Genomic DNA, 11303 nt, shown 5'->3' with positions numbered 1-11303 from the left:
TCTGATCTAAGACATGTTTTGGGATTGTAGAGCAGCAGTAAGGACAAAAAGAAAAAGGCTAACATTTCTTTTTCTCAGATTGAGCATCTGTTTATTTTCTGGGATCTCCCTTTATTTTCCCCATTTTTATATGGAATTATGGGTACTTTATACTCTTTATCAATTCCTCCCCTCTGCCTGTTAGGCTAGTTTATGGAAGCACCCAAGTTTTGTGCCAAACCAGAGAAAAGCAGCAAGATTCAGTTTTACCAGTTGTTATCCTTGTTGGTATCTCTAGTGAGAAGTTAAAAAAAAAAAAAAAAAATCACATCGGGAACTGTTAGTAGGGCTATTAAAGAAACATGAGGTTTTGTTGAATGTTACATGGATCCATCTTAGTACTCCCTAATAGCAAGAGGCAGAGTGGCAGAGTTGCTAAAATGCTAAAAATGAACTTCCTTCACCAGGTGGCTCACACCCCAGGGAACCCTTGGGCTTGAGCATGTTGATAAAGTCTTACAAGCATATCAAGATTTCAATTATTTATCATTTCTCTGACTCTACTGCAATAGAAGAATCAAGAACATATGGCAGGCTTAAAAAATCTTTTTCATTTTGCTTCTGTCGATACTATAAGTCAGGAGAATTTGATATTTCTTGCTGATCTTGAAGGGATCCTTCATAAACTTAACACTTTTAAACCTTGCTACTTCATTTGTTTGCACTTTTCCCCCACAAGGTAGGTTCGTATTTTGGATTAAAGGCTGGTCAATGAAGTAACATTTCATTTGAATATGTAGCATTTTTCATTCTCTGTGGCATGTGGAAGTGAAATTATTGGGGAATGTGATAAATGTTCATAAAATTCTAATACTTATGGATGAAGGAAAATTCTAACAGCCATCTCAAATGTGATGGTGGACTTTAACTTGGCATGGGGGTAAAAGATAGCTAAAGCTCAATAAAATGAGTTTATAATCATATGTGCTCTTTTACGTTTCCAGTTATGAAGACATTTGTAACAACAAACCTTATGTTAAAACAAACCATATTTGTAAAATTTGAGGAGATTACAACTCACATGGTGGTGGTATAACCTGAAGTGGTAGTATAACAGAAAACCCATTTTTGCCTATGTGATTGAACAACCTCATGACTTAACCCTTAATCTAATCTTGGTCTGATTCCTAAGAAATGCTGGTTTCTAATATGGTGATTGACCATTACTTGGACGGCTTGTGTAATTTACTCTGTACTCTGGAGCAAGTCCCAACTTTCTTCCCTCAGGTCTTACTTTTTTCTTCTATAAATAGGGGATAGGCTCTGACATACATACCTTTAAGATTCGTTTTAAGGGTAAAATAAGATATATATGAAAACTGCCTGAAGAGAAAAGAGAGGTCATCCTTAACAAAACATAGGTTACTTTGTTCTCTGCTTTGGTGGACTACCTAGTAATGATGGAGGTTTCTGATCTCACATGTACCCAAATCTCTGGGTCAGAAAGCATGACATGTATACACAATGGCAATGATAACCTAAGCCTGATATGATTCAATAGTTCAGTTTTCTGTATTTGAAAGATGTTTGTGTACAGAATTTTCGCCAGAAAGTTTTTATAGCAAACTTTTTATGTCAGAAGTTTATTTTATTGGTAAAATATTAAATAATATACAGAATTAAAAACTGCACTTACACTTCTGAGAAGAAATAAATCTTGGACAAATTATATGCTTGTTCCTGAGATTCCCTAAATTTATTCCAGTAGCTGTGCACTCAGACAGTACAAACCTTTATAATATAATCCTTTTCACAAAGTATTACAAAGTTTCTGCAGCTTCTTTAGTTGTACATACATACAGACACACACTCACACATGCATATACAACACTCATACACGTATACACAATACCCACATACATGCACAGAACATGTATGTGTGTGCATTAAAAACAAAGAAAATACAAGTCCCACATTTTAGTCTGCAGTGACAAAACTGTTAGCGGAGGTCTCCAAACTGGTATATAGCAGAGTGACTTGTCACACAGCTGCAAAGACTGTTTCAGTATTTCCGTAGTAAACCTCATTTTCTGAGGTATGGTATTTGAGCCTTAAAAAAACTACATTACACTGAGCAAACCTGACACACAAGGTCTGGAATTTTAATTTTACATATATATTTATATATATATATATATATCTTTTTTAAACAATAGTTTTTATTTTCCCAAATTATTAGTTTGAAAAAAAATGAGGTTTACTGGTTTGACCTATTTTTTTTTCGCTTCTAAAACTTAAAATATCCTAGAAACTGTCAAGCAATTAGTTTTTAAAGTAGTCTAATTACCTTTGGTATTGTTAAAGAAAAAAAATCTAAAATGGCCAAGACATATACTGTACAAATGCAGTAACTGCCTTTAAAATAAATGCCAAAGAAATGTTATCTTTTAAACCAAATATGTATTTACATTACAGCAGTTTTACTACAGGGACACAGGTATGTATAAAAAAAAGAAAATCAGAATACTACATATAAATATGTATGATATGAAAAATACCTCTTACTTAAGTTTGTATGAAAACAAGAGTGCTCCAAATATTTCTTAAAAATTTTCTCCAATAGGTGATAGGTAAGTGTTTAAAATTGAGCTAAGTGCTTTACTTTTATTTTAAAATTCATTTCCAAAAGGAGAATAGAGAAATAAAAAAATACTAGGTTCTTAATTTAAAACACTGGGTAAGGGTCTAAGAAAAAAATTCAGTCTCTAAGAATTTCAACTTTAGGGCACATTTCTTAGGCAAAAGATTACTAATTGCAAAGAAAATTTAGCCTAAATAGAGATACCATGAGATTAGACCAGCAGTTTCCACGTTCTCTAATCTTTTGACTGTGGAGTGTTTTTCTTTTTGCTTGTTGTGTCCTTTAACTAACATACCATAATTTTCAAGGGTTTCTTTTTGTCTTTAACTAAAGAAAGAAGGAGAAAAATAACCATAGTTTTTAAGACTTCAAGAAAAGTATTGCACTTGTACAGAGAGAAAAGAAAACATCTTTTAAACTACATAGCAGAAGCAATCATTCTGGGATTGCAAATAACACATGGTCTAAAAGGTCAACTGTTAAGAGCAAAGGTGGCGCCTGGAGAGCCCACTCCAAACCTGGAATATTATTATAGTAATGTTAAAGCATTTTCTCCCAACTGGGAGATAGTTAAGACTTTTTGCTTCAGATTTTTAACATCTTTCTAAATTCTTGCAAAAAAATTGTTTAATCTCTCATAATACACATTTTAGGAAGAAAAGCGAATCATAACACAAAATCCAGCAAAAAAGGAAGGCAAACATATCATGTTATTATGATTACATAATCTCTGAAGTCATATTTTAGATACCCAATATTTGAAAGTGAAAGTAACGCAAGGGTTATATACCTCACTAGTTTTAAGCCAACGACCTTTTTAAAAAAATTATAAAACTGCACTTGAGTATAAAAAATATGTCAGCAGATTATACAGCCAACAAAAATCATACACAAAAAATTAAGACTTAAGAGACCTGTGAATTGGAAATAAGAGTTGACCTAATCCTCAAACTAGTAGAGGGAGAGAGAGGCAGAGATGTCCAGAGACAATGATGGAGGGAACGTGGACAGAGAAAAGAAAAGAGGTGGGGAGAGTAGACAAAATTTAAGAGATCACAAAGAACTTCACTACATAGAAGGGGAAGTGATTTATGTTAAAATCTGAGTGTGCTTGACAGTCAAAATGTTTTATCACAGTTTCAGAAATTGAACTACTTAAAAAACAAACACAGAAGAATAAAACAACAAAAAACAAAACCCAGAGTCTTTCCCTTGTTACAGTGTATTCATTAAAAAAAAAAAAAAATCCATTTCCAGTAAATTAAGTAGAATCCTGATAAGTGCATAGTTGGGGATTCAGTGACCTCCACCCGTTCAAGAAGCTTTCCTTACTGTGTGTCACTTGAGGTAATTTGAAGGGCCCGATTAACTGCAAACTGGCTTATCTGTACCTATATGAAGTTTTATGCTGTACTTTATGTGGCTTAGCAGAGGGCCTCTAAATTTTATACTTTATTCACAATAAAAAGGACATCTTAGAAAACTAGTCATTCATGTACCACTCTCTGTATGGGATAAAGGTTAATTCACAACAAATTTATACAGAAAATATACAAATGCCATGTTACAGGAGAAGAACCCCGTAAACAGAATTAGGAACTTATTTCTAAGAGTGTGTGTGAAAAATATCCACAAACTTACAGTACAGCAAGAGGAAACTGAAAGGCTAAAAATACAATGTTACATAAAAACCTTATGGAAATTCCAAAATTTTAGGTTTCTGCAATAAATGTAAAAATATTCAAGATGTCATTATTTGGCCTAGCAATACACTATGATAAAAAGAAACACTAGATTATCACAGCTTCTTGGTCATATGACATTTGCTTTGAATAACAAGCAGCTCATTTTTAAAAAAGCTGTCATATTTTAACACATCCATTGCAAGTAATACACAACCATGGTAGGAAACCATTTGAGATTATGCTTTGGAGAACAACAATGTGATATGACTGTTCAGTTTTGTTTTGTTCAAGGAGAATTAATTACCTGCTTCTCTACATCATTCCACAAAACATTAACAGGTTAGAAGACAGAAGTTCTAAGACTAGCAGAACACTAGTCTACAGGTGAAATTCCAAAACAATACTATATTTTATTGACCAAAAACTCCACTAGTAAAGCCTTGTATGATATTAGAACTTATTCTTCCTTAAAAACAAAACAAAAACACATACCACAATGCAATTCACAGCTACAATTTCCCTCTACCTCATATTTTACCTGCATAATCTCGTAATGGTATTCAGAAATATTATCAAACTAAAAAGATATTAACATCTGGTTTCAAAGTTTCCTTTTACTTTAAGCAGATAAGCTGAAAGTCTCTGTATTGGAAATTCCTCTAACAGTTTTGACCTAGGAACGCAAAGAAGAATTATATAGTAATCAATTTTAAGTGATTTTTAAAAATACATAATAAAAGTGTGGTAGAGCTACAATGGCTAACCAACACTCTCTCAATGCATTTTAAAAAGGCACCAATATAAATAAATTTTATAAGTATTTAATACATTAAATTCAGGATCTTAAGACCAGTTACTGTATATTTTAATTATTTTGCAGAAACTGGAGGTTTAAAAACATTTCTAAGATAACTTTCATATATACAGACTTTAATTTCACACCCCCCCATTCTTCTTTACTTTTGCATTTGGGGAATTTTCTGTTTTAGAATAATTTTCACACAGATAGTACTTACTAAAATATATATAAAATATAACTAAAGATGACCACAAATGTAACTTATCCCTTTTTGTAAAATGAACAGTTCAAAGTTAAAAAATGATGTATCCAGTACCTCCTATAATCTAAGTTCTGTCTTGAAACCAGGAGCATATAGTTTTTTATTTGTATTTTTGCAGCCTTTTCTGTTCTTTTTCCACCATAAGGAATCACTTTAAAGATAACATTTGGGAAGTAAGTAAAACATCATTTTCATCTAAATGCCTTCAACTGATGTAAGTTTTGTCAAACATTTATAAAATATCATAAAACTTCATGGTTCTGTGAGGTCTACAACTCAGACACAAAAACCATAAATCAAAACAATACCAAGCTCACTAAAACATTCTTGTCTTTCTCCATTTGTCAACAAGTAAAAGTTGAAAATTTTTCTTTTCTGTATCTTCCTATTCAAAAGTAATTTGTGTTTCTTTCACTTTGGAGGTTATATCAAATCAACTTAAAGCCTTTTTTTTTTTTTGATTTGATTTGTTTTGATTTGTTCTGTAAGTACACAGTAAAGCCTCACGGTTTGAGTTGAATAGTTGCAACTAGTCCTAAAGACACACTAGTAACTTTAATATTTCTCAGTACAATCTGGTAAAGTAAACCTACTAAGTTGCTCAGGTATTAACTATAATTTTAACTCTCTATAGGCTCTTGCAACACATCTGATCACTGTGCTTTTTTTCATGAATTTTCTTTAAAAGAATGTGTGTGTATCTGTACTATGATGCATGTATATAGCTGCTTGTATGTATGTAGGAGAGACAATCCCTACTTTTAGCCAAATCTGAATCCTAGTCTCTCGTTCTCCCATTTTGTCCCTCCAGAAAATTCTCAATGGCATGTTTCAACAACTCAAAATCTCTTCCAGTTTGCTTACTGGTCACTTTCACTATTTTAACAAGCCAGATCAGAATGGCTTTTTAAAAGTGATTGACCACTATCAGAGAGAGGTAACACATTTCTCTAACAGGAGCTGGAGATGAAATTCTGGCCAAAATTAGGGCAAAGCAATGTGATGAATTTTTGCCAAACTGGAAAATACAGAAGCTAACCTATTTTCAAGCCCCTCAAATAATCTGTAATGTGAAATCTCACCTAAATAAACTGGGCATATAACTGTTATGTAAAACTTGATTTATTTGGTGTCTGACTCTCATATCTATTTTTAGGTGCTACCACCTTGCATATTTCCTTTCATGAAGAAGCATGCAAATATAGCCATCCAGGGTTTCCCAGAAGCACTGTGTCCACAAAAATTCTGTCTAACCTACACATTCGAATTGATCTTGTCCTTATTTGTCCCTGCCATACCCTGAGCCATCTTTACCTCTTTTTGTTCCTTATATAAAGCTAAGAAAGTACAAGTACACACTTGTAGCAAACACACTCTCAAAAGTATTAAGTCCCTTCAATAAAAAAGATTCTCAGAAAGATGAAATCAGAAAAGGAGAGTGCATTAGTACTGTCCTCATGGGGGTACTATGGAACTCTGCAGGTCCACCTAAATTCAGTTTCATCCCAGGGCAGGTGGGTACATGATTGTTCATACACTGAAAATAAAAAATAGTAACCAGGAAAAAAATTCATAGATGATGCCAGCAGAAACTCACACATAGCCAAAGTTATGAACATATTGACTGCCATCCAAATATTTCCTTGAATTGTAGTAAAACACAAAATCACTAGCCTTAAATTATTTCCCTTCCTCTAAAAGGAAAAAAAAAATAAATTCCAATTATTTATGAGTGGTTGGGGCAGGTGGGTGAGGAAGTCTCAAAGACATGCTTCACCTTTGAATACACTGTATGTTCACGATGTAGTAATGTACCAAAGCATGCAGGAAAAGTGACAGTGGACGTTCTCTTTAAAACAGTTTGCATTTCTGTTTTGGTGCCTTCTCTCAGAGTTAAAGGAACAATTTAGACATTTCTCCAGAAATAATTACCACAGAGGGCTAGTAAAAGAGAGTTGCGTTGTAACCATTTTTGCCTAGCTCTAGCTGTGTCAGTGCTTAGAAGCTGCTTACATAAGCAGATAGTAAACTAGAAAATGAGTGAAGAACAGTACTGGGGCCAGATCTGCCTATCTGTCCACAGTTCTCTAGTCTTGCTAATTCTCACATCATTCTTGCATCATTAAGAAACACAGTTTCAGCATCCCATGTAATGATTTTTTTTTTACAGCGGTTATCAGCTTAATGTAATTTTAGTATTCAGAAATGGTTATCAGATAATCCAGTCATGGTCAGGCCTGTCCTCCGTAAACACAAACAGTAAGTTCCCCCTCCAAGGGTGTCCCCCAAGATGAATTTAATCAGTTTCATTCAGTTCCTCCCCTCTAGTGCTGTTAGACTGCAAAGAAAAAGCAGAGGAGCACCCATATAAAAGAAATTAAAATCTGTACATGAAATATGGCAACGTATGTATGAATTGAAAGAAGAAAAATTCTGTAGTAAGGGATTGAGATTCATTTCTGACAGGAACTTATAAATAGTTGCATGTTTTTGAGACAGAAAAATGTGGACGTGGACACTTAAGCTTGGAGGTTCAGTCACATTCTGGACTCCAAGAAAGGTAAAAATGTTTTGCTTTTCTGTCTTATCTGTAGTTAATGTACCGGTTACACAGACGTTCCCTTTTCCTTGTACCAAAAAGTGGTAAATATTATTATTGAAGAAATACTAGAATAAATAGCCCTAGTTCCATAATCTTATGGGGTTCAAGTTACCACATTCAGGTCAAATTAGCAACTGCTCCGAGGAGATTTTGAAAGAAATAGCCTATGGCAAGATTTTTATAGACCTTCCACTAGAAGAGTAAAAGATGAACAGACTATGGACAAAACACTGGGTGGTCACAGCTTGAGAAAAACCAGTGAAAAGAGAAATACCAGAAAAGGGATTTCTGAGTGGATTTTTTTTCCCCCTACTGTTAGTCTAATTATATTTTTCTGCTGACTGGTTAACACTGATTAAATGCTGATAAAGTGACAATCATAAGCGTACTTTTAGAAACAGATACATATACTCTGCTGCCATCACATTACAACTTTAAAAGAAAACTTCCCAAAGCAAATTTAAGCACAGCAGTTCCCTTCTGGAAACTACTGACTGCCTCTTAGCCGCTCTTAGACCATGTTATTCTGAAAACTAGATAAAAATACTATTCATTAAAGGTGTTAAAAGTAAGGCTGCCAGGGTGTCTATAAAACGCCAGTCATCAAAACTATGGAAAAACAGTGCTTAAGTTTAGAAAAATAAGATCCTAGGACCTCAGATGTATTTGTAGCTGTCCTTAACTACCTGTAGTTTAAAAATTTTGCTATATGGTACAGTGTACAACATACCGTATAATAAATTCCATAGGGGAAGTAAACATAGAGCCCACAACAACAACTCATCCAAGGAGTTATCACTGAAAATAATGTGTTTGTGTTCCATGATCTCTAGAGGGAAAAAAAAAAGTTTACATTTTGAAACAAATTCTTCTTTGAACAGTAAAATTACTTATCCCATTTTAAACTGTGAAAGTCCTACCCAGAAAACGCTAATCTTTCCTGCCTTCAATCATAATCCTGAACATCAGTGGCAAATTAGAATCCTTAGGTGTGAATCTTTACGAATCAAGTGATTATTTTTTTCTCAAAGCATGATATACCTTAACATCTATGCATGGCAGAAATGAACTGCTCTTTAATTCCCACAAAATAAACAAGCCAAGTTGTCAAGAAACAATATCCCATCCCTTCTCTCTTCTGTTTCTTCCTTCCTTATTGTAATTAGGCAGAGCAAATGACACTGCGTCCACAAAATAAGAATTAATGACAGTAATAATATTAAAAAAAAAAAAAAGGTATGTCAACATCTGAAGAAGGTGGGATTGTAAGTGCAGTATTTCTTCATGTGCAGTTCATTACTTCATAGGGGTCCCCTTTGGAATGAAAACGCCTAGTGGAATGTGTGCTCCCCTCGAACAATGTGTGATGAAAACTCATAACGGTCCTGGCTTCTGTAGCCACAGATGTTGCATTCCAGTGGGTCCCGGTAGCCATGGCAACCCATGTGAATGGTGTACATGACATGGTCTAGGAAAAGGACTCGACAGTGCTCACACTTGAAGGCCCTAATCTGTTCTCCTTCTCCATTAAAGACCTTGTAGATGTCCTTCAGCGAGCCCTTAGGAGCCTTGGTGGTATCCAAAGCCTTGACATCCTCCTTCATGTAAGCTGGGCTTTGTTTCCTCTTGGGATTTAAGGCTGGGTTTCCTTGGTAGGACTGGTGGTCATCATGGCTGCTTTCTGAGTCAGTAGAATCTAGGCAGCTATTGCTGGGAGAGGCCTCTCTTTCCTGGGGTCGACTCTTTGGTCTGATGAGAGAGATAGGGCCATCCATGTTGTTTTCATGACTATCGGAGGTTTCCCTGCTAATGGGTCTTTCTATCCTATTTGGATGATAGACCTGAGAATAAGCTGAGCTTATAACTGGGGCCACCTCAGCGATTGTGCTTGGTGGGTGCTGCATCAGGGGGTGAAGGGCCTCAGCTCCAAGGTAGGTGATTGCATTGTTGATGGCTTGGTCCATCATATGAGACTGCATCAGCTCAGCCTCCTTCTCATATGTTAAGTTCATATCAAAGTGAATGTCTGGGTAGCTGAATCGCATGAGCTTTTCCCCTGAAAGACAGAGGGGGAGAAAAGTAAAAAAGAAAAAAGAGAACACAACAAAATAAGTGGTTGGACTAAAAATACAAAAGTACAAAGTTAACTCATCACTTCCATTTTCCATAATATGGTATCTCTTATTCTTTAGATCAAGTATTTAAGCTCTTTAATTCTGCTGAGACTCACAAATACTCTTCATCTACAAAAAGGATTAGTAATAAAAATTTCACAAGCCATTTGCACTTGTTCTAATGCCACCACGAAAATGCATCTAGCCTAAAAGTTATAATTGTGTGTTATCTTATTTTCATTCTCTATTAAAATGTCCACTTGTCTAGAGCTCAGCCACTATAGGAGAAAGAAGAAATACCAGGTGAAAGTAAGTCAGAGATTATACTTGTTTTTGCATACTTTAAACATCAGTGACCAAGCTTCAAAGATCATAAAAGCGAGAGTGATCTGGTTATAACACTTGTTATCTCACAATTGTGTAGGCTTAATTTGGTTGATATAGGTGCTATATTAGAGAAAGATTATAGATCCAATACATGTCATTCTGGAAAATTTTAAAATGCCACAATTAAAATACTGTTAAAAGCTGATATTGTCTGATAAACTGAATGAAATTTAGGGCTATATAAAAATAGGATATTTCCCAAAGCACTTACTTATAAACTTGGAAAATACTATGTTTCATTGTTTTGCTTCTTGAAATGGATAATTATTCATTTTTGCATCAACCCTTTCTTATTTAGACACATGTGCAATGGTGCTGGTATGTATGTATACCCATTGTTAGTTTTCTATACATTTTCTTGACTGAAGGATATTTGTAGTTTTCCCTTTAACATTTACTTCAACTAATTTAATTTTACTTCAGTATTTTACTTCAACATAATATCTAATATTAACTGTAAAAGAGTCTGGTGCATGAAATAGTAGTTTAAATTTTTCTCCTTCAAATATTGCCAGCTTTGGACAGAATACTTTATCTTTGAAAACTTCTGCCACTAAAACAGTGGGTTCTCCTACTAATACTTAGTTACTTTGATAGGTAAATCTTACAGATAAATCCTTCTTTAAAATATATGTGAAGTTCTTATAAACCTTTAGTATGCTGTTGTAGGTGCCTAACATGTGATGCTGATCCACAGAACTGCATTCTGGAAAAATACTTTCATGTGGCTAGTATTATTACAGGTTTGAAGAAATGTCCCCTAAATGAGATGAAGGTAATGGTCAGAGTAATGAAAATGGAAGAAAAAATATGATGAGTAATTATCTTGTAGCA

The 11303-nt window shown here is 34.4% G+C and overlaps 1 protein-coding gene across 10 annotated transcripts in view; it reads right to left on the bottom strand.

Annotated features, from left to right (window-relative positions):
* Positions 1-1592: 1592 nt before the first annotated feature.
* The window catches only part of IKZF2 (IKAROS family zinc finger 2), a 177370-nt gene continuing 167659 nt past the window's right edge, over positions 1593-11303 (bottom strand). For 8 of the 10 annotated variants that reach the window (XM_029224995.1, XM_029224993.1, XM_029224992.1 and 5 more), the window contains one exon: positions 5790-10024. In XM_029224995.1, coding sequence (XP_029080828.1) covers positions 9300-10024 — 725 coding nt within the window. In that variant the 3' untranslated portion in view covers positions 5790-9299. Of the gene's footprint in view, positions 10025-11303 lie in introns of all 10 variants that reach the window. The other 2 variants (XM_029224998.1, XM_029224994.1) reach the window with 1 other exon arrangement.

Source organism: Monodon monoceros, unplaced genomic scaffold, assembly GCF_005190385.1.
Source record: "Monodon monoceros isolate NGI ecotype Baffin Bay Population unplaced genomic scaffold, NGI_Narwhal_1 Super_Scaffold_16, whole genome shotgun sequence".
NCBI classification, from domain to species: domain Eukaryota; kingdom Metazoa; phylum Chordata; class Mammalia; order Artiodactyla; family Monodontidae; genus Monodon; species Monodon monoceros.
This window is presented reverse-complemented; position numbering and strand designations above follow the sequence as displayed.